Source organism: Sceloporus occidentalis, unplaced genomic scaffold, assembly GCF_023333645.1.
Source record: "Sceloporus occidentalis isolate IW3139 unplaced genomic scaffold, rSceOcc1.0.p SCAF_4, whole genome shotgun sequence".
Lineage (NCBI taxonomy): Eukaryota > Metazoa > Chordata > Lepidosauria > Squamata > Phrynosomatidae > Sceloporus > Sceloporus occidentalis.
The window spans coordinates 122,594,307-122,621,649 of record NW_028316984.1 but is presented as its reverse complement, the minus strand read 5'-3'; the positions used below and the strand labels follow the sequence as shown (position 1 = coordinate 122,621,649).

General features: G+C 40.3%; 1 protein-coding gene across 1 annotated transcript; it reads left to right on the top strand.

Moving 5' to 3' along the window:
• Window positions 1-532: 532 nt before the first annotated feature.
• Window positions 533-27,027, top strand: LOC149314574 (F-box only protein 3-like). Its single transcript, XM_089521409.1, has 11 exons — window positions 533-888; window positions 11,272-11,361; window positions 13,403-13,566; window positions 17,341-17,455; window positions 17,634-17,838; window positions 19,518-19,563; window positions 22,005-22,089; window positions 23,750-23,872; window positions 24,906-25,021; window positions 25,419-25,609; window positions 26,156-27,027. The coding sequence occupies exons 1-11, from the start codon at window positions 782-784 to the stop codon at window positions 26,279-26,281; spliced, it is 1,368 nt and encodes a 455-aa protein (XP_089377535.1). The 5' UTR covers window positions 533-781; the 3' UTR covers window positions 26,282-27,027.
• Window positions 27,028-27,343: the final 316 nt, after the last annotated feature.

Here is a 27,343-nt window from a genome sequence, read left to right as displayed (position 1 = left end):
ATATGGTATCCCTGTTTAAGTATCTGAAGGGGTGTCACACTGAGGATGGAGCAAGCTTGTTTTCCACTGCTCCAGAGACTAGGAGACAAAACAAGGGATGCAAGCTACAGGAAAAGAGATTACACCTAAATGGCAGAAGGAAGTTCTTGAGAGTAAGAGCTGCTTAACAGTGAAGCACACTCCCTTTGGAGGCCTTTAAGCAGAGGCTGGAGGGCCATCTGTCAATGGGGATGCTTTGATTTGGATTTCCTGCATGGCAGAATGGGGCTGGACTGGATCAGGGCCCTTGCGGCCTCTTCCCACTCCATGGTTCCCATCACTTTAGCTCAGTGCTGTGGCAGAGGGTGAAGAGGCTTCTTCCTTTCCCAGGACACGTCCTCCATTTCAAGCGTCCATCCTGGAGGAATGTCACAATGTTCTTCATGCTGAGCATGACTAAGAAGCAGGGACTGGCACATCTAGTCTAGGAGGCGCGCGTTCCAGCTTTGATTGCGCCAGGTCCTCCATGTGAGCATGGCTAAGAAGCATCAATGCCCTCTTACAGGAGGAGAGGGGTTTTTAAACGCTTTGACTGGGCCAGGTCCTCCATCTTTTCTGGAACGTCCTCCGTTCTGAGCAGGAATACAGACTCGGACTCGGCCTCGGCCTCGTCGTCGTCGTCGCAGGCCGCGGCCTAGTGCTTCTGGTTCCTCCTCCTCCTCCGCCTCCTCGGACTAGTAGGCCATCCCCAACGAAGGAGGAGCCGGAGAGCGCCGTGGTCGTCGTCGTCGTCGTCGTCAAGATGGCGGCCTCCGTGGAGCTGGACCCGCCGCCCCTCAGCCTGGAGCTGCTGCCCACCGACCCGCTCCTCCTCATCCTCAGCTTCCTCGACTACAGGGACCTGATGAGGTGGGCTCCTCCCTGCCTGGCTGCCCGGAGCTCCCCCTTCCTCTCCTTCCCTGGGGCTGGGGATGAAGGAAGGGCTGCCCGAGGAGGAAGGAGGCTGTGCTCCGACCGCTCTCAGGGCGCCGAACAGACCCCTCGCTGCCGCCCAGGAGGACAAAATGGAGGGCGCAGCAACAGCAGCTGCATTTCCGTTTTGGACTCCAGCTCCCAGAATCCCAAGCTATCGGCCAACATGGCTGAGGCTTCTGGGAACTGTAGTCCAACCCCCTCGAAAGGCACAGTCTCCCTCCCTCACCAGTGGTCCCCAAACCGTGCCCTTCCTTATAAGAGAGCTTTTGGACGCCCCCTCAGCCCCCTTGGCCCACAGCCTGGGATGCTGGGAGCTGGAGTCCCTTAAAGGGCACAGTTTGGGGACCACTGTCGCAGGGCATGGTTTCCAGAGCCTTCACCGTTTTAAAAGCAGAGCAGAGTGGCACTGCTCTTTTAAGGGATTTTGGACTCTGGCTCCCAGAAGCCTCCTCAGCCACTTGGACAATAGTCTGGGATTCTGGGAGCTGAAGTCCAAAACCTCTTAAAGAGCACAGTTTGAGGACCGCTCCCCTAAGCGGTTTACAACCTGTGTAAGCTAATTGCCCCAACAAGCTGGGGACTCACTTTAGCCACCTGGGAAGGATGCAGGGCTGAGCCAACCCTGAGCCTCTGCCTGGATTGAACTCACAACCTTGTGGTTTTGTTTTAATCTGTAAACCGCTTTGATATTCTAGTAGAAAGGCAGAATACAAATCAAAGTTTTATTATTATTGTTATTTATTATCATCATGAGTGGCTGCAGGAGAGGCATTTAACCACTGTGCCAGCGGGGCTCTTAGGATATGACCCCATAAAAGCTAAAAAGCACTCATGTAAATATAAATCCGTGCTTCTTGGTCATGCTCAAAATGGAGGTCCTTTTGGAATCCCACCTGAACAGAAGGAGGTGGAAGCAGAGGCCCCGTCCTGGAAAAAGAGGACCCTCTGGTCACCCTGTTTGGTGCAAATCATAGACCATTTGGTACCCAAGGGCCTTCTTGTGGGGCAAGAAATGGGCAGTCAAGGAGTTTAAGGGCAAACTGTGTGTGAAGATGAGGTTACAGGGGAGAAAGAGGGTGAAGGGGGTTTGTTGTTGTGAGGCGTGTGCATGTGTGAAGTTGAGCTTATGGAGGAGTAAGGAGATTTGTTGTTATTTGTTTGTGTGTGTGAAGTTGACCTTATGAGGGAGAAGGGATGAAGAGGGGTTGTTGTTGTTGGTGGTGTGTGTGTGTGAAGTTGAGCTTATGAAGGAGAAAGGGGGTGAAGAGGGTTTGTGGTTTTGTGTGTGTATGTGTGTAAAGTTGAGCTTAATGGAGAGAAAGCGAAAGGGGTTTGTTGTGTGTTTGTATGAAGTTGAGCTTACGGGGAGAAAGGGAGTGTTGTTGTGCTGTGTACCTTCAGGTCATTTATGGCAACCCTTATGTGATCGTATCGTGGGGTTTTCTTGACACATTTCTTCAGATGCGGGTTCACCCAGTGGGTTTCCATGGCTGAGAGGGATTCAAAGCCTATTATTCCCCAGAGCCCTAGCCCAACACTTAAACCACCACACCACTGGTTGCCTCTCTCTTCACACTGAAGTGCTTGCTAAGTGGAATATGGAAGGCAGGTGGGTGGTTGCCTTCTGTGGCTCCCTCCTTCCTGCGTTCATTTCTGCCTGGACAAGCTTGGTGGGTCCCAGGAGGAGCACCTCAGGCTGCCCTGGTGCTGACAGACAGACAGGCAAGCAGGTTTCTTTCACAGTGGCTTCAACAGGTGCTCTGGCTCTGTGGAGGCGGCTGAAGCTGGCTTGCCCTCTTGGGGCCCATGGTAGAAATCAGGGGCTTCCAAACCCTCTTGCTGGAGAAGTGCATGGGTGAAATTTATTTTTCTTTTTAAAGGAAGGGAGCTTAATCCTTCCTCCAAGGGAGAGGCCAGGCGTCTTCCTTTCATCCCCCAAGACATGCCCTATATTTCAACTTTCTGTCCAGGAGGACTGTTGAAATGTCTTCCATTTTCAGCAGGACTAAGGAGCATGGATTTATATTTATGCAAGCGTTTTTCACTATTATTTGACAGTGCCCTACATTTTTCTTGAATGCCCTACAATTTGCGGTGGCTTCTTACAGTTAGAACAGTTGGTCACCCTGGGCTAAAAGGAAGACAGAGTCCCAGAGCCTAAAAAGTTACTTAGGCTGCATCCACACTGCAGAAATAATCCAAGTTGATATAGCTTTAACTGTCATGGCTCAGGGCTATAGGATTCTGGGAACTGTAGTTTTTGAGACATTTAGCTTCTCTGTCAGAGAGCGTTGGTGCCACAACAAACTAAAATTCCTAGGATTCCATAGCACTAAGTCATGGCAGCTAAAGTGGTGTCAAACTGGATTATGTCTGCAATGCAGGTGCAGCCTAAATTTGAAGACTTGAAGATGACTCTCTGTTGTTTGCATTGTGATGGATTTGCATGGTTTTTGTTGTTGTTATTAACTGCCCTCATGTTAGTCTAGACTAGTGGTTCTCAACTTTCCTAATGCCACAACCCTTTCAGACAGTTCCTCATGTTATGGTGACCCCCAACCATAAAATTGTGGTTTCTCGATTCCTAAAGCCATCAGAAATATGTGTTTTCCGATGGTCTTAGGCAACCCCTGTGAAAGGGTTGTTCGGCCCCCAAAAAGGTCGCAACCCACAGGTTGAGAACTGCTGGCCTAGACTCATGGCAGCCCCATGAGTGAGACATCTCCAAACCTCCCTATCCTCAGCCATTTTGCTCAGATCCTGCAGGCTGTGGCCTCCTTGATTGAATCTATCCATTTAATATGCTGTCTACTTCTCTTTTGACTACCCTCCACCTTTCCTAGCATTATTGTCTTTTCCAGTAAGTTCTACAACAGCTTCAGTTTTGGCTCATTGGCTTCCAGGGAGATTTCTGGCTTGATGTGCTCTAGGATCCATTTGTCTTTTTGGCTGTCCATGGCATCCTGAGCACTCTTCTTCAGCACCTCATCTCAAATGAGTTGATTTTCTTCCTATCCGCTTTCTGAACTGTCCACCTCTCACATCCATTCATAGTGATGGGAAAGGCTACACCCCTAGAAATCAATATGACATACTGAACAGAGCCATAACTGAGCTGTACTAGGATGATGCTCTTTATCCCAGAGCATCATCCTGCTCAGTTAGGGGTGGCTTCAGCATGTTAATATTCGTTCCAAGTTCTGCTTAATTTTGCTTAGATCTAGTGTTACGCAGGAAAATGTATTAGTTATCTCTTCAAAATGAAAGAGAGTTCTTTAAAATAGCCACAGGAGGTTCTGCTTTCATTTGATGGGGTGGATGGGTGCTTAGACTTATTTCTTCTGCTTTTCTTCTCTCCATTCGGAAATGGTATCTTCCAAACTACTTTCCCACAAGGTGACAGAAAATATATTGTATATTGTATATAGAGAAAGAGACACAGAGGAGTAGGTTCAGCAGACACCTCCCCCTCCATCATTTCACTCATCAAATTCACAGCCTCAAGGGGCTTCTTTTTTAAAAATATATCTATGCCAGGAGACAGTTATATATATACGTCCCTGCAAATGTTTAAATTTGATCCCTAACTGCTAATGTTTAGTGGGGATATTGTGGCAGCATATGTTGATAGTGGCTAGGCAGGCAAAGTGCTATCAGTGGGTTGCATTGTTAATATCTGAGTAGAACAATCTAGTAAAGATTCTGTAATTGGCATGATAATTTATATCCCTTGCAATAGAAATTTTTCCATTGATTTAATGAAAGGTAGATATGAGGCCAAAATAGATGGGCTCTTCATACATATAAGTTTCCATGGAATTTTTCAAAACAGTTTTCAAAAATATCACTGTATATGGCATAGCTTTTGATCCTGTTACTGACAGTTACTGATAATTTAGTAATCATTTCCCCATTTGCAAGCAGATGTCTCCTGTGCATTTAAGATGGAACCAGCAAAATGGACCCAGGGTATAAATTCAAGCTCACAAGAAGGCACTTCAGTATGCAAGAAAATAATATAACAGGAATTAATCCACTTTTTCCCTTAGAGAAAAAAAAGTCCAACATATCTCTTCCTCCTCACTAGCTACAAGTGGCAAAAATCCTTCTGTTAAGCATGAACTCTTGGAAGATCTTTGAAGAACAAAAAATGTATATTCATATAAGGAACATAGCTTGTGGGAGGAGGGAATATTGTGAGTGGTTGCAAACAAACCAAGCATTCTTTTTTGATCTCCATGAGGCCTGGGGGAAAGGATAGGTTGAGTTGGAAGGCAAAGCTACCATTTCTCTTAGTCAGCCATGGGAACCTTAGCCTGAATCACAATCGTGTTATTTCATAATATGTCCTAAAAAAGGACAGAGGTGTCTTTCAAAGAAGATTCATAACAGTCATTGTCTGAAACAGAGGGAACATGGGTGTGCCTGTTGTGTTTGTGAATTTGAGCCTGCAGATAAAATAAGCAGACAATAATGAGCAGAATGCAAAGGGATTTTGTAGCACCTTTGAGACTAACTGCAAACGAAATTGTAGCATAAGCTTTCGTAGACTTGGGGTGTATCCACATTGCAGAAATAAAGCAGTTTGACTCTACTGTAACTACAATGACTCTTGTCATACAGAATCCTAGGGTTTGTAGTTTACTGAGGCACCAGAGCTCTCTGATAGACCAGATTGAATACCTCACCAAACTACAAATCCCACTATTCCATAGAATGCAGCCATGGCAGTTAAAGTGGTGTCAAACTGTTTTATTTCTGCAATGTGTAACAGCTGTTGGTCTATTTCCCTAGATGCATCAATTAGTCTCAACACCCTCCTTGAATCCCATTGTGGGAGAAAGGTGGAATATAAGTCCTTGAAATAAATAAATAAATGCTACAAGATCCCTTTGCATACTGATATTCTAGACTAACCTGGCTATGTCTCTGAATAATCAGCAGAGACACCCTTGGAAACAAATTTCATGAAATGGCTTAACAAAATGTTTGAAACTGAAAGGAAAATATAGATAGGTATACTGAAGAAGACTACATATAATGAGAAAATGAAAGCCATGTACTATGCTGAATCTCATCCAGATGCATAAGGGGAAAAAAACTTTCAATGACTTCTGGAGTATTGTGGGGTATACTCTTTGAGTATTCCAGTGTATTTCAGGAGATAAAATGCCCCATATGTCGAATGAGGGGTATTGCACATTATTCAAGTACCCAGAGCCTTTTTATGTACAGTATTTTTTGTACTCATTTTCTCCCATAAAAAAGTAACTTCATTTTGGATGTTATTGTACAGCATAATTGTACAACATAATACATGTGCCCCAAAATATTATCACTATTGTTTCCAACTGAAAACAACCTTATTCTGAAATCCCTCCAAAGAAAGAAACAGAAATAAGCTGGGGGGGATGACTGTTTTTATTGTATTTTCAGAAAGACTTATGTTAATAGTATCATAGAATAGTTTTCTACTCTAGTAACAAAATTATCTGTGTTGAGGGAAGTGTATCAGTGAAGGGCCTTGCTTTATGTCCGATATGACAGACAATCAGAGCATGTCACTTGGGTGCTTCAGTGGTTCTTTGCAAGCAAGATTCCCCCATGTGGTGCAGCATCTGCTGGTTTTCTTATTCACTGTTCTGCTAGTGATGGGAGGAGGCTTATTTTGTCAAATGGTACCATCCTACATTAGATCTTTGATTAGTAGATCTTTTGCCTGTTCTAGATCAACTGGTAGAAGATCCCAACACAATTCATCCCATCTGGGAGTACAGTTCAGCTAGTGTTGTCCCCACATTACAGTAGAATCTCAATTATCCAACCTTTGATTATCCAACATTCCGGATTATCCAACGTTGATGCTCAGTGATTTCTTTACATGTTCAGAGGACTGAACTGTTTATACAGTACATATTGTACATCACAGTGTTGATCACTAATTTCTTTACATTTTTAGAGGACTGTTTATACATTACAATGTTATTCCTATAACGTTACTGCAATGTTACTTTTACTGTTACTGCAGTAAAACTTCAATATGTTTGCAATTCATAGTGATTTCAAGGCTTTTCTTGGACCCTCCAGATTATCCAACATTTTCGGCTATCCAACTATCAGCCCGCCCATTTATGTTGGATAATCGAGAGACTACTGTATAATCATGGTGCACTAGGCTGCTTCATCACTGCACATTTATACCATATCATTCTACGTGGCATAAACTGGAATGGGCATGTGCCTCTGAACTTGACCACTGGTCATCAGTGTTTACATCTATTCCTGAAGTACCACAATTAAAGCTGCTCAAACATAGTTCATGTGCTTTGATAGGCAGGCAGTAGATCAGTGACTTTACATGTTTCTACTGTTTTTCTGTTTATCAATCTGTATCGTGTGAGTGCACACATTTCTTCAGTCTCTGTTGGTCTAAAGTGGTGACAGTGTCAAACTGGATGCTGCAGCTCCTCCAGGGTTTTCTGTTGGTGCACCCCAGCCTGGAGCACCAGGTTAATTTATGCCAGGGGTAGGCAACCTGCGGCCTGTGGGCCGGATGCGGCCCGGCGAGGCCTTGGGACCGGCCCCAGCCCGGTCCTGCCGCCGATTGCCGCCGGGGCCTTTGGGGGGCAATTGTCTATAGAAGCCTCAGAAACATGCATTTATATTAACATTTTTTTAAAAATCAGCAAATTTTTTCGCATGTCCTCCATTTTTTTTAAAAAAAGTGTCTTCCATTTGAAAATTTTGTCCTATATTTGTCCTGGTTTATTTATATATTTATTTATTATTTAATTATTTAATTATTTATTTTTTGGCTTTGGCCCCCCAGTTGTCTGAGGGACAGCAACCCGGCCCCTGGCTCAAAAAGGTTGCCTACCCCTGATTTATGCCTTCAGTTTAGTGATGTTAAGGGACTTCCACATTTTGATAGGGTTCCTTTCATTCTGTGTACACTCTGTCTCTCTATTAGTTTAATTGATATTGTGCTTTGGGTGCATTCTTTGTCTGCATTCTTCTTTGGCCTTGGAGCATCCCAAGTCATACCTTTGGTTGCTCTGTGGTGAACTGTCTGTAGATTTTTACACCAGGTCCTTCCATCCCATGGATAGGATCAAACGCGTGCACTTGTATCCCTCCTTCCATTGAATGGTATTAATTCTCATCTGAGTACTCACACCAGCTTCTTTGCATCGTGTTTCAATTTTTTAAAAGGCACAGGGCTCCCTCGGAAAAACAAAAGTATAAAAATCAACACAAAGAAACCCCAACAAAACTGTGTGTTGCACCTAGCTGAAACTCATGGACATTAAGAATCTCGAGGCGATAGTATCAGTCTAATATTGTGAAACTTCTCAATAAAATGTGACTGTCCTGTTAGGACAGGAATTAAATGTTTAGAAAGATTTAATCAGTAAAGAAAGTGACATACTGTGAAAAGATCTTGAATGCACATAAAATATTAAATGAAAAATAATACTGTATGTGTAAATTTATAAACATCAATATTGTAAAAAAGAAAATACCCGTTTAGGAAAAATAAGAAAAAAAGCATTCAAATACTATATACTTGAAATAGACTTCCACATGTTTAATGTTACAACAATGATCAACTTGTACAGAGTTTTCAAATAAAATAAATTTTTATTAAAATTAGAAGAAAAAGTATGTTATATTTTAGAAAATGATAGTAACTAAGGAGTTTATCATACTGGGAAAATTGGAAGTTTAAAAGGGTCAGAACCTGCAGTTATCCAGCGTGTTATGCACAATTGCATGAATGGTTTTCACACGAGGTTGTGCGCAAACCGCTTAGAATCTGACAAGTGACAAGAACCAGGAAATAAGCATTTTCCGGAAAATATTGGAAATTCATTTCCATTTCATTCACGAATTTGCTTTTTTTGTGTGTGTGCAGTTGCTGTAGTGTGAAAGCTACTTGTGGTTTATTCAGAGGATTCTCCCTGTTCTTGTGTTTGTTGCCAGATATGCCATGGTTCTTTGAGGCGAGTTTACTTCCAGTGCCGCGGAATAAGTAAAATAATGCTTGCCTGAGTCCCGGCGCCCTCCTCTCTCTCTCTCTCTCTCTCTCTCTCTCTCTCTCTCCCTCTCTCTCTCTCTCTCTCTCCTGCTACAGCTGCAGCAATCCCCAAACTGTCCCCTTTAAGGAATTTTGGACTGCAGCTCCCAGAATCCCAGGCTATTGGCCAACATGGCTGAGGCTTCTGGGAGCTGAAGTCCAAAATCCCTTAAAGAGGACAGTTTGGGGATCATTTCAGCCTTTCCTCCAAGCCAGAGCTCTTAAAGAAACAGCTTCTGGGGAAAAGGCAGGGAACAGCAAGTGAAATAGAGAAAAGCCAGAGTACCCCCTCGCTCTTTCCTGTGTATGCCTGTCTGTCTCCTGCTTCAGCCTTCCCACATAGCCAGGGCTCTTAAAAGAAACAGCTACTGAGGGAAGGCAGGGACACAGATTTGTCGTGGTCTATGTGTGAAAATCATTTGCTCATTTGATTGCTTTTTCGGGATGCATGCGCTTTCATCATTATCAGGAGGCACATTTGTTCCCTTCATGTGAAAACTATTTGCACACAAGTGCAGATTGATCTCAGATTCTGCATGGGATAACAGCTCTTTGCGTGTGAAAACCATTTGTGCGATTGTGAGTTAATAACGGGTTCTTACCGTTTTAAACTTCCAATTTTCCTGATGTGATAAACTCCTAAGAGAAGTAACATTGCAAATTCAGTTCAGAGATATAGCTGTATTAGTCTGGAATATTAGTATGCAAAGGGATCTTGTAACACCTTTGAGACTAACTGTGCAAAATAAATTGTAGTACTGTATAAACTTCATAGATGGTCTACTTCCTTATGCTACTACTTTTTTCATAGTCTCAGGTAATACAAGATCCCTTTGTGTATTAAAAATTCAAGTATGGTAAGAGATGGGATGGGGTTAAGCAAAAATATGCCACACATTTTCATCATAGCCTTATTTGCCTTTAGAATTTCCATTACCTAAAGAGAATATCCAGTGGTACAAAAAAGTAGGAATGCCCCGACTCCGTCCCCAGGCCGGCCTTAATGGTTGGTCTAAAGAGCCCCTGAGTTTCCTAGATTTGACCTAATCAATCCTGGACTGTATCAGATGAATAAGATCTCATTTCACATGATGGTCCTGCTGTTTGTCATGATGATATAGATCAGATTTTTTTTAGGAAGGCAATAGGAATATGTATCTGTTGATCAAAGGTGATAGCAACATTATAATAAAAATCCCAGAGTAAATATAAAAGTACAACAGTACAGATTCCATCACAGTATAATACACTGCCAATCATAGAACTAAAAATCAACCACAAACTTAGGCCTGTTACAGACAGCCAAAATAAAGCTGCTTCGAGTCACTTTGGAGGTATGGTATTTCAATGATACATGCGGCCTAAGAGTCCAAAGGCCGCACCAAAGCCATGCTCCAGTCCTAAGGACTGGAGTGCAGCTTTGGTGAAGCTTCCAGACTCTTAGGACTCATGCATCATTGAAATACCATACCTCCAAAGTGACTCGAAGCAGCTTTATTTTGGCTGTCTGTAACAGGCCTTAAAAACTAAAACCACCAACATTGTCATGGGACTAAAATAACAAAATCAACATTAGGAGGAACTTCCTGACAGTAAGGGCTGTTCGACGTTGGAACAAATTCCCTCGTAGTGGAATCTCCTTCCTTAGAGGCTTTTAAACAGAGGCTGGATAGCCATCTGTCAGGGATGCTTTGATTTAGATTTCCTGCATGGCAGGGGGTTGGACTGGATGGCCCTTGCGGTCTCTTCTAACTCTATGATTCTATGAGTGGGGGAACTTCTAGTTTAATTCTAATAACAATTAAGAGATGCTTCTAATCTCACATCAACTTGGAGTATGCTTTCTAAACAAGCACAGGGCTGTTTGGGTCTCAGCTTATGACTCCCTTTCCCATCTTATGAACTAGGAGACAGGATGTAGAGGAGAGCATGATACTGGAAAAACAAGGTGGAGAGAATTGTTGACTTCTGATAGAATTGTTTTTCTAGAGTACAATCTCCAAAGTCCATTTATGAGAATTTACCTAAATTGGCATAACTTTGCTCATGCAGTTCATTCATAAGTACCATATTACACAATTTATAAAAGTTTGAGCTGCATATGATGTGGTGCTACTGAGCTAGAGCATGCAGAACAATTAATGATAGGACTGTGTAAAACAATGTAAAATTTTAACTTTTCAAATTTTGCATTTTGATTTCTTTATCTTCATTATTCTTGGTGTAATTTCTATTTACAGCTGCTGCTATGTAAGTCGTAGATTAAATCAGCTTTCAAGTCATGATCCACTGTGGAGGAGGCACTGTAAGAAATATTGGCTTTTGACTGAGTAAGTATGGCTAATATATGTTTGTCCAGAAGGACTTCCAGCTGTGTTAATATAGTCATATGCCTTACTTTATGGAGGATGGCTGTCTGTTTGAACGCAGCCTCTACTAGAAGGCTTTAACTTAGCTGTCTGAAATAAAGATAGAAAGGATCATTAGACAGGAGAGTTGATGTCCAAAACACGCTGTAGAAATAATCCAGTTTGAAACTGCTTTAATTGCCCTGACTTGGTGCTAGGGAATCCTGGGAATTGTAGTTTATTGTGGCACCAGAGTGCTCTGACAGGGAAGGCTAAATGTCTCACAATACTAGAGTTCCTGCATTTTCTATTATTACGACAGGTTAGTTAAAGCTGTCTCAAACTGGATTATTTCTGCAGTGTGTTTTAGACTTGAGTCTTTGAAATTGTTAGTCAATATCTGACACTTGATGGCACACAACACCACCTGGTTCAAAGTTCTCCTTCCAGTGGTAAGATTAATTGTATTATCTATCCATAGTGATTATTTATGAACTAGCCTTGCAAATTTTAAACAGGTCTATGTACATACACCTCGTTTTAATAACATCTTTCCTGGTTAATTTAAATTTTTGAACAGAAGTACAAATTTCCCCAGAAATATAGCACCAACATTTCTTGGATTAAAAACAGATGTAGCAGTAATTTAACCAACTGTTTAACCAGTGCATCACCCATCAGTTTATTCTCTAAGAATAGTATTTTGCTTAGTCTTTGGCTGGCAATGAATTTTCTGTAGGTATAACAGAATAACTAAATTTGTTTAAGTGGTAGGTTATTTCTGTGAAAAATGATTCTGAATTGCTGTCCCATTTTATTTATTTATTTATTGGATTTATACTTGTTCTACTCTATGATACACCTATTTGCACTTTGAAATACTAGTTTTTTCTTATATTCATTATTTCAAGCATATGGAAAGAATGTGAACCCAAAAGAATATCTAAACAACAACTTTAACATAGAATATAATAGAATCATAGAGTTGGAAGAGACCACAAGGGCCATCCAGTCAAACCACCTGCCATGCAGGAAATCTCAATCAAAGCATACCTGACAGATGGCTATCTAGCCTCTGCTTAAAGACCTCCAAGGAGGGAGACTCCACCATTCTCCGAGGGAGTGTGTTCCACTGTTGAACAGCCATGACTGTCAGGAAGTTCCTCCTAATGTTGAGGTGGAATCTCTTTTCCTGCAGTTTGCATCTATTGTTCTGTGTCCTGTTCTCTGGAGCAGCAGAAAACAAGCTTGCTCCCGTCTCAATATGGCATCCCTTCAAGTATTTAAACAGGGATATCATATCACCTCTTAACCTTCTCTTCTCCAGACTAAACATCCCCAGTTCCCTAAGGCGTTCTTCATAGGGCATGTTTTCAAGACCCTTCACCATTTTAGTCGCCCTCCTTTGGACATGCTCCAGTTTCTCAATGTCCTTTTTGAATTGTGGTGCCCAGAACTGGACACAGTATTCCAGGTGAGGCCTGACCAAGGTAGAATAGAGTAGCATTGTTACTTCCCTTGATCTAGACACTATATTTTTATTGATGCAGCCTAAAATCTCATTGGCCTTTTTAGCTGCCGCATTGCACTGTTCACTCATGTTCATCTTGTGGTCTACTTGGATTCCCAGATCCCTTTCATACGTAGTCTCCTTAAGCCAGGTGTCCCCCATCCTATATCTGTGCATTTCGTTTTTCCGCCCTAAGTGCAGTACCTTACATTTCTCTGTAGCTTTTCTATGTAAAAACATTCAGTTGTGTTTTTAACTGTGAGGAAGTGAAGGTTCAATATAAAACCTTCCTACTAAATGGGAATAGTATATTTAATTTTGAATTGTACGCTAAGGTACAGGTGTGTGCAGGCGTGTGCATGTACACATATTCTAGAAAACTGACCCTCAGTTTCCCCACAAAATGAAAATGAGTTAAATTGGAGACACATAGAGAATTTCATGAAGATTATATTTTTCACTACTGCTTGATATTTCTGCAAATGATATATGTGCTTCTGTGTTTTTTTTTAGAGCTGAGAAATCCAGAAGAAATAAGAGCTGGAAAGCAATCTTTATAGATTTTTATGCTGATTTAGGAAGGTATATTCAGTATTATGCTACACTTAAAAAGGCTTGGGATGATTTGGAAAAATATTTGTTGCAACGCTGTCCTCGGATGATTACTTCTTTAAAAGGTATTGTTTATATAAATATTTTAAACATATTTCAAAACTTCAGAATATCATTCTCTCAACATGAATTTCCCCCATTTTATATGTAAACTCAAGTAGAAATCTTGTAGAACCTTTGAGACTAACTGAAAAAAAGAAGTTCTTCTTCAGATGTATGTTAGTCTACAAAAGCTCATGCTGCTATCTTCTTTCTTTCAGTTAGTCTCAAAGGTGCTACAAAATCTCCCTACATACTGATTCTACAGACTAAGGAGAGGTCCTTTCAGCGCCAGATCAGGCCCACAGCAACTGCACACTGCAGGCCTGATCCAGCGCTTTGCCAGCTGTAAAAGAAGCAGCAAAATGCCATTCCTTTTGAAGTTGGAAAAAGGGTGCTTGTGCCATTGCGGCAGCACTTTCCAACCTTCCTTTTGGCATGTGTCATCTGAACGCCATGCCAAAGGAGTGCTGTAATGCCAGTTGTGTGGCTTGGGGGTAGACTTGGGGCATACGTCGTGCGGCTGCCACAAACTAGTGTTTGTTCATGACCATCCTAGGCTATCTAAAAATGTATTTGATGTTCTGTTTGTTTCTTCCTGTTTGATGCTTCTTTTGTTCTAAGTTGTTGAGTAGGCACCAGTTCTGTCATTTTTAGCCTTGTTTTATTTCTGTCATGTGAAATAAGAGAAATTGTATTAATCTGAACTTTTGATGTAATATAATTGTCTAGAGGCAGAGAAAGTAAAAATGTTTGTTTAACATGTGTGCTTCTTTTGGGAAATGTCATATGTAGAAGTGTGACCTTCAAGACAGTATGGACAACAATTTGATTGATTGATTGAAATGAAATGAAATATTTATTTATATCCTACCTCTTCCGTTTTGGGGATCGAGGCAGGTAACAACATGATTATACAGTGCACAATGATTAAACAATAAACCCGCAAACACCCTCCCTCCCAGTTTAAAATTAAACAATAAAACATAGTTAAAATATATGTAACAATACATTAAAATTATTGCACATTCCGCGAGTGAGGAAGTGGTGAGGAGGGTGGATTCAATCGGTTCTGGACATGATCAATCTGGGAAGGCCCGCTGGAAGAGAAGGGTCTTTGTTGCCTTTTTGAAAGCCTCCAATGAGGATAATTGGCGAATCTCTTCCGGCAGGTCATTCTAAGTTTTTGGGGCAGCACCAAGAAGGATTGCCGGGAGGTCACCGCCAGTCTGGTCTTTCTTGGTTGTAAATTTTTCCCCCCAGAGGAACGGAGTGTACGGGAAGGATTATATGGGAGGAGGTGTTCCTTCAAGTAGACTGGACCCAAGCCATGTAGGGCTTTATAGGTGATAACCAACACCTTGTACTGTTCCCAGATGCTAATAGGCAGCCAATGTGGTGACTTTAGAATAGGTGTAATTCGGTCAAACCTGGATTTTCCGGCGACCAGTCTGGCTGCCATGTTTTGGATCGATTGAAGCTTCTGGACATGGCACGGGTTGCTCCATGTAGAGTGCATTGCGGAAGTCAAGACAAGAGGTTACAAGAGCATGTACAACTGTTTCTAGGTCCCGCTGCTCCAGGTAGGGACGCAACTGGCATATCAGCCGAAGCTGATAAGAGGCACTCCTGGCTATCGTGTCAATCTCAGAAGACAATTGAAGCGACGAATCCAGAAGCACCCCCAAACAACTGTCGCTAAGCAACACCATCTGGAACCTGCCCGAGATATAGGACCTCCGATTCCTAATTCCCCTAGGCACTCCAGAAGGATACCATGGTCTATGGTATTGAAGGCTGCTGAGAGGTACAAGAGCACCAAGAGGGTGACACTGTCCCTGTTGTTGCACAGACGGAGATCATCGACCAAGGCGACCAGGGCAATCTCAACTCCGTATCCTGACCTGAAGCCATTTTGAAATGGATCAAGATAATCGGTGTCATCCAAGACAGCTTCGAGCTGGTTGGCAACCGCCCTCCCGATCACCTTACCCAAAGAGGGAAGAAGGAATACTGGCCAGTAGTTATTTTTGTCCAGGGGATCAAGGAAAGGTTTCTTTATAATGGGTTTCACCACTGCTAATTTTAAACTTGATGGAAAACACCCTTCCCTGAAGGAGGCATTGATTATATATTGTAGTAACTTAAGAGTTGCCTCACCTCCCTTGCTGGCCAGCCAAGATGGACAGGGATCGAGAGGGCAAGTGGTCTTTTTTACCTTACCAAGCAGCTTGTCTACGTCATCAGTACTCATAGACTGAAATTGATCCAAGATAACCTCATAACGGAGTCACTAGACACCTCTCTTGTTGACTCTGTGTTAATGCCTGTGTCTAAGTCAGCCTTTATCTGAGAGATTTTATCTGCGAAGTGATCATTAAAAGCATCACAGCAGGCTCTCATAGACTGAAAAAGAGGATTCAAGGTGGAAGGAGTTTGAGTTAACTTTTTAACCACCTTGAAAAGCTCTGCTAGACGAGATTTCTCAGACTCAGATGCAGAGTAGAAAGACTTCTTTGCTGCAGCTATTGCCACACGATAGGCTTTAAGAAAGATCCTATCATGTGTCTTGTCAGATAAACGTTGAATTTTGCTCCAGCGGTGCTCTAGTCATTGTCCAGCCCGCTTCATCCTTCTAAGATCCTCAGTATACCATGGATTTCGATTTGGAGTGGGCTGAAAAAGACACTTGGGAGCAATTGTGTCGACAGCCTTGGAAAGATCTTTATTCCAGTTAGTCATCAAGGTTTCGACAGAGTCGCCGATGTTGCCTTCCATTAAACACTCTGGGGCTTCTACAGTAAGGGCTGTTCGACAGTGGAACACACTCCCTCAGAGTGTAGTGGAGTCTCCTTCTTTGGAGGTCTTTAAGCAGAGGCTAGATGGCCATCTATTGGTGATGCTTTGATTGGATTTCCTGCATGGCAGGGGGTTGGACTGGATGGCCAGTGCGGTCTCTTCCAACTCTATGATTCTATGATTTTATGATTAGATATATAATAACTATCTACATTCCTAAATAAGTTCCATTGGCCTCACTGGGTCTTTCTTTTGAGTAGACATTTAGGATTGTGCTATAAAAAGTATGTAGTTTTGACTATACAGGTCTTGAAAACAATTTCTTCTTTAAACTGATACTATTGGTTATCACTTCTTTGGCCAAATTTTGGTGGCAGGGATTTAGCAGAATTAATCGGCGCGGGTCCAGCTCACTGGCTATCAGTTAGAATTTTTGTCTTTAAACTCCAGTGGTATCTGCTGAAGTTTGTTTCCAGGAGCCTTGTGGATACCAAAATCCATGGATGCTCAAGTCCCATTAAATACAATGGCATAGTAAAATGGTGTCCCTTATATAAAATGGCAAAGCCAAGGTTTGCTTTTTGAAATATATAAATATATTTAAGCTGCGGATGGTTGTATCCATGGATACAGAGGGATGACAGTAGTAAGTTACTATTCAGATTGTTTGTTGTGGCTCAAAATAATAATAGGCTTCTGATACTCTAGTTTCCTTAAAATAATCCTACTTATTCTTTATAAGTAGTGCTTACATTTTAATAGAAAATATTAGAAGCCACTCTGCATGGTTTCTTACATAAGTATTAATTCCAAATTCAGAAGCAGTAAACGGTGAGAGACATTCTGAGAGATTATTCTAAATATCTGTTGTCACCTATGCTGATGTAAACTGGGCTTGGTCAAGAGTTTAGGACTGGGTCTCCAGTTATTCTGTATAGCATGCATAGTTTTTGTTGTCTGAAGATGTCTGCTAAAATGTGAAATTTCCTGAATGTTTGCAGAGAGTGTACGGGAGGAAGATTTGGATGCAGTGGAGGCACAGATTGGTTGCAAACTTCCGGATGACTATAGATGTTCATTTCGGATCCATAATGGACAAAAGTTAGTTGTTCCAGGGTAAGGATTTAACATTAGCTGTAATTAGTGTTTAACAACACTATACATTCTTATACAGTCTTCCTACCTGTATAAGAATGTATATACTTGAACTGTGTCTTTTAAATCATTGGTGCTACTTTTCTTATAAGTTTATTAAAATAATTTAAACTTTTATTTTCTTTTTCTTGGTATAAAGGTTGATGGGAAGCATGGCACTTTCCAATCACTATCGCTCTGAGGATTTGTTGGACATTGACACGGCAGCTGGTGGCTTTCAGCAGCGGCTAGGGCTGAAACAGTGCCTTCCCTTAACCTTTTGCATTCACACCGGATTGAGTCAGTACATGGCTTTGGAGAACGTGGAGGGTCGCAATAGTTATGAGATCTTCTACCAATGTCCAGTAAGAAAGACTTCTAAATAGATCCTTTAGACAACACTAATGATGCTCACCTGCTTCAGTAGATGAAATTGATGCAGTATATGGTAGGCATAACATGACTCTGTGTGTAGACTGTTTCAAGTCAGTTGTTTTTCATCTGTGAGCCCTTTTCCCATCAATGGCCAAAGGTCACAGGAATGTTCAAATATTCTAACTGAAGCAGGTTAATAGCAAATGGCTGTAATTGCAGTGACAGAAGTAGAAGGTTAATTTGACAGCAGAAAGAAAACTTTACTCAGTAGAGTCTGTACCTCCGTTGATAGAAAGGCAGCACACCCTTCTCTTTCTGCAAGATTGTTCAAAATTAAGCTGCCCAAACACTCATTTTCTGGTCTTTAATGTGTAATGATATAACTTTGGGTTTTCCTTGGGTTTGCAAAAATTCCTACTCTTGAAAGTATTTAATCTTATATTGACAGCTTTATATTTCATTATTCTGTAGAAAGCCCTCTGCTGATTTAAGACATCTGCACAAGGACTTATTTGTGCCATAGCTTATGTAGTGAAATAATAGTACAACACTGTTTAGCAATGTTTTTGGAAAACACAACAGCAAAATGATACCTTTTTATTAGTAGTGAGAAATATATAATGCAACATTGGCTATTGCATTTTAACTTGTTCTTGCAAAAAGACATAATTTTTTTGCTTTTAAATAGTAGATCAAATTTTGTAGTACATCATGTCACTCTAATCACCCAAACCTTTAGATAAGCTATATTTTCAAAAGTTCATTCTTTTAAGACCATATATTCAGATTTGCAAATAAACTGGCAAATTATCCTGCTTACCCATCTGATTTTAGACCCCTTAAAATTGTGGGGTTGGTAGGACAGGGACATTTCACTTCCGTTCATAAAATCATTCCTGTTGGCCTGGAAACCAAGCTTCCATTTCCTGAACATACTGTAATGCAACTTTTTTCATCTGTGCAATACCAAGGCCTTAGTTTCCTTCCTTTGACAATCTTCTAATTTGGAGCTGATATTTAACATTCTGAAGATGGTTGCAAAGTTACCATAATATTTAAAAAATCAGTGATATATTCTCAATTAAGATATGAAAAAGTTGTGATGTGTTTCTTACTTCATAGTAAATCTTAACATAAAAACATAAATTCTAAGGAGATAGAATGTCATAGTTCATTTTGGTAAGAATCTCTCCATCTGTGAAGTCGAAGAGTTTCATAGCCAGCATCCATAGTTTTTTGTGGGTTTTTTGGACTATATGGTCATGTTCTAGGTGAGTTTCTTTCTGATGTTTCGCTGGCATCTTCAGAGAATGCTTGCCTGGAAAGGAGTTGGGTATATATATTGTGTGACCTGGAAAGGCAGGAGTGATCAGTGAAAAGTTATTTTAAAAAATGATTTGCTATTCCTGATGGCTTCATAACAAAATTAAGCTAAATTTACAAAGTTGGATTTGTTTGTGAAATGTTCACAAACTTTAGTTTGGAATATAAACTTAGTCATACAAATGATCCTAGTTATTCTGTCTTTTATTGCTGTTGGAAAATCCAGTTCTAAAATTCTTCCATAGAATCTTTGTAGAAAGCTCAGTAGCTGATAGTGCAAGTCATACGTCTTGAGAATCCAGTGTCTTGAAATATAAATAACTTTTCTTTTTCATGTTGTTTTAAGGATCAAATGGCACGTAATCCCTCTGCAATTGATATGTTTATTACAGGTAAAGTATTTTAGAACTTGAATGGCAAATACTTCAGAGGAGACCTATTTAACCACAATCTTGTTTTGAACTTTACTGATTGCTACAATTTGTTTTAATGTGCTCTTTTGGTTTATAGTGTATATTTTGCCCAGTGGAGAACAAATTGTACATTAAACTATAACCACATGCATATAAATAACTTTGAGCTGGTATAGACTAGCATGAAAAGCCAGCTGGAGGTGTGGCGTACACCCCCAAGACACCTGGAAGCTGGCTTCACACTTCCCAGCTGCCCGCTGGCAGCTGACTTCAGAGTGCTCCAGTGGCACACCACATGGGGGCTGTAAAGCCATGGCAGGGGGGCAGCTTTTTGCTGGCTCAAAAAGGAGCAATATTTTGCCACTTCTTTTTGGGCACGAAAAATGGCAGATTGGAGCTGTGGCGTGTGGGTGCTGTGGCCTCAACCCAGCTCTCTCAGGGGCAGAAGCCGCCCTTTTGGGGCATTCTGTTTCACCCCTTTGTTTCCTTTGTAAGGTGGAAGGAATGCTTAGAAGTTGGTTTTCCATTTTCTATAGGAAATCCTATATTTGGCATTCTAAAGTCTGTTCCCATACTGGGGTTATATGGTCAGGCCAAATCCATATTTGAGAACATGCACCAGCCATACTCCCACTGCATTTCTATGCCAAAATCATGCCTTATATACAAAATACTGGAGGTCTGTCTACTAGGATTGTAGCCACACTTTGCTGCAGTGCTGATGCCAAGTGGCAGAACAGTGTTCTTATCTTGTGATGGCTCACGTGCCTCGGAGGGCTCCTGAAATTTTGCAGGAACCTTCAGGAATAACTACTAGTCTGGGAATTTTGGGTGCTAGATTCCAGTTTTCTGCAGAATTGGTGGGGATGACTTCCAGAAAGAAGTAATTAAGAGAAAGAATTATGCTTAACCCTCCATCTTCAGATCATGTTCTTCAAGTGGGGGGAAATGCTGACTGAGAGAAGGCTGTCATTTTTGATGGCTTGCTTTAAAACACCTGTGTTTAGTAAGCAAAAAATTACTACACATTTATCATAACATATAGTTTGGTGCCTCAGTTTCTGTCTTAAGATTAAGAGTTTGTTCCGAACAAAATGACACCAATTGAAGTGTACAAACAGATGGAAAATTTCTTCCACCTCCTTAGGAAGAGTCCTGAGCTGCCTCTTTAGGTGCATGGCTTTATTCTCATCTAGTACTAAACCACAGTCAAGCACTGTAGACTGAAGTGGTGGTTGCTCAGATTCATGAATTGGCTGAAGATGCTACTCTAACCCAAACTGAAAAAGTGTGATATCAGGAGCATAGTACTTTTACTTACCCTTTCTTCTTTATACTGTTTAGGATGGGAAATTGTCTGTAAATGTATGATTAAGAAGGGCAATTAGAAAGGGTTGAAGTGCTTTTTAGTTGATACTGAAATCTTCCCAGACTTCATGCTGCATTTTCACATAATGATAAGCCAGGATTCTTGTACACGAGGAGCAGGCTAGTGCCCATAGCCAGATGCACAGACACACACTTTTTGTGCAGTTAGTTAAGGCTATTCTGCTTATTCACAGCAGCCAGGATGAACCTGGAATTATGTCTCATTGTTATTGGTAATACAGAGATGCCTTTGAAAACCACTTACAGGAGGAGTGGCTAACTGATGGCAATTTAGATGCTGGAATGATAGTACCAATAACCTGGATGTTTTGTGATTACCCACACCAGGTGTATATCATTCTGGATAGAATGAGAAGGATTAAAGATTCAAGTTAATATATCTCAAGCATACTAACTCAAAGCCTTCCCCTGCTCATATAGATAGCATAAGCTATCACCCCATAGAAAGGTATGTCATCCCGTCTCCAGCTGACATTCAACATGTCTAAGTGTTTCTTGAGGGAACTGAATATGTCAGTCTTTACTGGACCATTCTTTTTTCTTTAATCTAGCAATAGAAGTAGCAATAGCAGGCACATTTCTATATCGCTTATCAGTGCACTTAAGCACTCCCTAAGTGGTTTATAAAGTGTAAGCTAATTGCAACCAACAATCTGGGTACTCATTTTAGCGACCTCGGAAGGATGCAAGCCTGAGTCGAGCCTGAGCCCCTGGGCTGGTATTCAACTCTCAGCCTTATGGTTTGTGAGTGACTGGCTACAGTACAGGCGTTTAACCACTCTGCCACCAGGGCTCTATGCGCTAATATTTTTCTTAAGCGCTCACAGAAGCCCTTGCCTTCCTTGTTGGTAGCCCTTTCCTCTCCTGTTGTTAGGCACATCATTTGTTATTTGTTGTGAGATATGGAAATAATATATGTTTGTCTACTTTATCAGGGAGGTTTTAGTTTTTAAAAACAGTATTTGTATATAACTTTTAATCAACTGAATGACCTTTTATTTATTTATTTGTTAAATCTTTCTTTCATTTAGGTAGCTCCTATTTGGAATGGTTTACCTCCTATGTAAACAATGTAATAACAGGTGGCTATCCCATTATCCGAGACCAGATTTTCAGGTACTATGACTTTTATTTTACAGTGGGTGGGGTATAAGTACTCTAATGATGATGATGATGATGATGATGATGATAATAATAATAATATAGCATCCGATTGGGATTAACCAAAATAACCAAAAATGTATTTTTACTTTCACTGTGGCCTGGCCCTAGAATGTGAAGATGTGAAAGTCCAGAAGAAATCAAGAAAATTTGGGAATATTTTTTTTCAACAACAACAAAAAAAAGGAACTGGGAAATATGGAGTGCACTGGGTAAAAAACTACAGTGAAATATTCTGTTCTTTGGAATGAATTAAATACTTATTAAGACAAAATTAAAAATCCTAACCAGTTAAAACTGTGGGCTGAGTAATTGTACATTTTCCAGCTAAAGAACCACTTCCATGAGTCATTCTAGTATCTGAGGCATTGTGTTCTTGTGAGTGTTCAGTGCTTCATACTCTGTTTTCCTATCCAAAACAACTGGTGGAGTGTGATTCAACGGGAAAAAATTGTGCATATTTTAGTTCATCTTTGGGTGACCAACATTTAATTGTATATCTTTCACAATATTGCCATTAGGAGAGGTTTGAAATAACTACGGACTGCACGAGTTGGTACAGATCTATAACTCCTTTTTAAAAAGACAGATTTCATGTATAAAACATTGCTTTTACAAGTATCTGTGATATAAGTATCTGTGATCAACAGATATAAGGAGGTAGTCATTGGAATAGATGACCATTAGAATAAACTTTATAGATACAGTCAGCCTTCTGTACTGATGGGCTTGCCACCTGTGGATTTGAGTATCTGCAGACAGCAAGCCTGCATTGTCTCCAGTGGTGGTGTGACTTCATGAGGGCTGTTCCTAATGACAACGCAGCCACGTGCACATGGCACCATTGAAGTCCCATTGTCCCTAATGGTGGTGGGGCCATGTGCACGCACAGCCATTGGGGACAACGGAACTTGAGCTTCTGCAGGTTTGGGTATCTATGGGGAGTCCGGAATGGATCCCCTGCAGATACTGAGGGCCAGCTATACATACACACATTATCATTGGTAGATAAGCATGTGTATTGACCTAAATGTCGTTTTTTTGTGTCATTTTATACTGGTTCGGTTTAAACTGTAGTACTGTACAGTGTTTAAATAGTAATGTGAAAATTGTCCTTTATACTATACTAGTGTATGTTTCAGTGTATATTTTCCCCTTTGGTGGGAATCATGTAGTCTGCCAAAGTTGTTGGAGTAGTGCCCCAAGCACTCCTCGTTGTTGACTGTGCTGCAACTTAGTTTTTAGTAAAACTGAGGGCAGGGAATTGTCAGATTAGCAATTTGTAAGCTTCTCTGAAAACCTTTGTGGCTGAAATAAATATCCTACATAAATAAAATAAAAAACCTGCCTTAAAATATCTGATGAGGACACTGAGGAGCCCTGGTGGTGCAGTGGTTAAATGCCTGCATTGCAGTCACTCACTCAAAACCATAAGGTTGTGAGTTCAATCCCAGCTAAGGGGGCTCAAGCTTGCTCAGGCCTGCATCCTTCCGAGGTTGCTAAAATGAGTACACAGCTTTTGGGGGCAATTAGCTTACAGCTGTAAACCGCTTAGACACTGTTAGTTCAGTATGAAGTGGTATATAAATGAAGCTTTTTGTTTGTTTGTTTGTAGATATGTTCATGATAAGGACTGTGTAGCAACAACGGGAGATATTACTGTCTCTGTCTCTACGTCTTTTTTGCCTGAACTCAGTTCAGTACATCCACCTCATTATTTCTTCACTTACCGAATCAGGTAGGAATAACTAAACTAACTTGTTACTTTTATCAATATGTTACCGACAAGACTTGAGGATTTCTTTGCTAACTTCCTTTAAAAAGAAAGAAAGAAAGAAAGAAAGAAAGAAAGAAAGAAAGAAACTACTTAAAATATAAACTCACAATCATAGTTTATGGGCAGAATCAGTTTCTACTCATGGAAGTACTTCCATCAGTACATCTTTGTACAACCTTAAAAACTGCTTCATAGTGCTGAAGAAAATCTGCAGCAGGTTTTCATATGGCACATCGGGCTTCCAGGAGGAGAATGGAAAGAAGTCACATTGCAGATGTCTACTAGCATAACATTGCATTTAGAATTGTTTTAAAGAGAAGGAAAAAGTTGACTGAATTAGACAAGGCTTTACTAAGCATTGAAATGACTTCTGCATTTGACTCTCCTCCTATATTGTTTTCTGGTCGACATTCCTTATGTAAGTAGCAGCCTAGATGCTGACTCTCCTTTCAAGATCTGTCTCCTTAGAGTAATATTTCTTGTGCTAGAGTGTTGAATTCCTCTGGTATCATATTGTTATATTCTTGTTTTAGAGAAAAAACTTACTTTTTGCCCCTGCCAATGATTGTTATATTTTTAAACTGTGTAAGCATTAGAGCCAGCTGTTGGATATTGTCTCACTATTTTCTTCTTGTTATTAAAGGTTACTTAGATGTGCACTGGAGGCTAAGTGCTTCTTCACTACTATCTTTTAGTTAGGAATCCTGTGCTTTATATAAAAAGTAGTATACATCAGCAAAGAACTATAACCTGACAGCAGTGCTTGTTGTTTATTTTCTTCTAATTTTTTATTTTTATTTAATTCTCTTGAATGCTTTCTGCTTTCCTCCTCAAATATTGCAGAGCCCATCTAGGCTGATTTTTAAAATAATTCTCCATAGCTCTAGAAACAGTTTCAAATTCTGAACAGTATTTTATGAATGTCAAGGATTTTTGTGATGTTGTGTTGCTGTGTGTGAGACATCACTCAAATGAGTCTTGTGTAATTTGTTAGAATTGAAATGTCCAAAGATGCACTTCCAGAGAAGGCCTGTCAGTTAGACAGTCGGTACTGGAGAATAACTAATGCCAAAGGTGATGTTGATGAGGTTCAAGGACCTGGTGTAGTAGGTAAGGAATATTTCAGGACTTTGTCTGTTTGGAGACCTGTTTGGTGATTGACATGTTTGTTTTGTTGATTTGAAATACAAAGTAATTTTTTTCTTTAAAAATTGTCTTTAAAAAAACACCAAAAAAGCTTTGGGCTACTATGTAAATTAAGCCCCTCCTTAGTTTCTGCCTAAAATTACCCCTTCTTGGCTATTTGCCTGTACAGATATTATCTACAGGACAGTTTTTACCTGCAGGCTGGTGTGTGGGTTCATGATTACATTTCCCCAGTCCAACATAAAAATGATTTGTTTAAGAACTTTTTAAACTAGTCTATTTTATTATAACATGTAGTTCTGTCTTAATTGGATTGGTTTTGTTCTAAGGCTGAAGTATTTTGTTTACTTGGTTCCTGCAGGAGAATTTCCAATAATCAGTCCTGGTCGAGTTTATGAATACACTAGCTGCACTACATTTGGCACTACTTCTGGGTATATGGAAGGATACTATACATTCCATTGCCTTTACTACAAAGACAAGTTTTTTAATGTCACCATTCCTAGATTTCATATGGTTTGCCCAACATTCAAAGTATCTATAGCTCGCATGGTAAGTTGAAACTACTATTATTAAACCCATACTGCTGATACCTTTCCCCCCGTAAATTGTTACATTTAACTTTTTAAGACAAGTATACTGATATACGTCATGAATAAAATGGGTGAAATGGTTTTTTTTAGCAGTTTTAATATGAGTAGTAATCTTACATTTTCAGAAATGTGTATATTAACTTGCTTGCTTGCCAACTTTAATCATGGGCAAAAAAAAGGGAAGAGTGATAAATAACTTTTGTAGGTACTGTAAAGCAGTACAGTCAGTCCTCCCTATAGGCAGGCTTGTCTGTAGGTGGAAGGCAAGCCCTGGCAGAAATAAAGGGCCACGTACCTGCAGAAGATAAAGAGTCTTGGAGATGTCTCATCCACAGGATCAAGATGGACAGTACGACAGTTAACAACAACGAAGATGTTAATGTTTTTAACTTCTGTGGTTCTCAATTTTTTTTAGATGGGATGACAGCAAAAGTTAGAGCAATATTTAGCTAAGAGGGTTTCGCATAGAAACTGTCTAAATCTGTGTTTTGATTCTTGTGTTTAGGAAACCCATCATAATGAATGTGCTATGGATGAGGATGAAGACTCAACAGATACTGATGAATATGAAGATCGGCGCAGAATACTGGACATTCCTGCTCCTTCTGGACGTTGTCCACGCCAGACTTGAACAGACTTTAAAAAACAAACTCTTTTCTCAGTTCTATAGGGAGATAATATTTCTGAGTATCAAATAATTATTTGGCATTGGCTCCTTCAGCATAAAGCTGGTGCTGATTCTGGCTTACATCTGATCAGATAATACAGGCAGGTTTTCCTTTTGTCTTGCTTTTATTATCAGAGGGAGAATTTGTGAGGTAGAAACGAGACAGTGTAGTGAGCTTTATTCTTGCAAAGAGATTTACAGGATTTGGGGGGGGGGGGGGAGACCAGTGTATATTTAAAACTTATTTAAACAAGAATGGTGCTTTCTTTTTCTCTTGTTTTAATGAAACAGTATTGGTTTGCAACAGCTAATAAAATGGGTAAAAATAGGCATGCTGTTTTCATAATGATTCTGTACTGTTATTAATTTATGCTGTAAATGAGCAAAATATCTGCAGCTTAAATTTATGTAACTTTTGGGATGACATCTTGTATATTTTAAAATTAACTTAGAAATATATATACCAGGATACTCAAAATATTTGACAGGAAGCTGTTTTATGTTTTTAAATCCCGCATCCAGTCTCTGATCATACATAGGCCTTCTGGAATGTGGGATGAACACCTTGCCTACTTCATGACAACCCCACCCCACCCCCAATTTATTGCATCATATAAATATGTAAATATGGTTCTAGTCCTTCAAATCCCGTGTAACTATTGTGATAAGTGATTAGAATTTTGTTCAACTATAAACCATGTTTTCCTGGACATCCTGTGAATTTTTGTAATTGACTAAAAATAGAGTCAATGTGTAACAATCAATAATGGAATATCTACTGTATATGGATATATATAGCACAAGGTAGGAGACAGTATGAATAGCCAGTGTGCTATTAAAGCAGTGAAAAAATACATTGCATACAAGAAGCAGTGAGGACAAAAAATTGAAATTTATGAAATAAAAGATGGTGGTGGTGGTGGTGATGGTGGTGGTGAACATTTGTTTATTTTTTTTATGGGGATCTGTGTTGGTTTTCCTTGTAAACCAGAAAGTAAATATTCTATGGCCCAGTTTTTCCTCAGT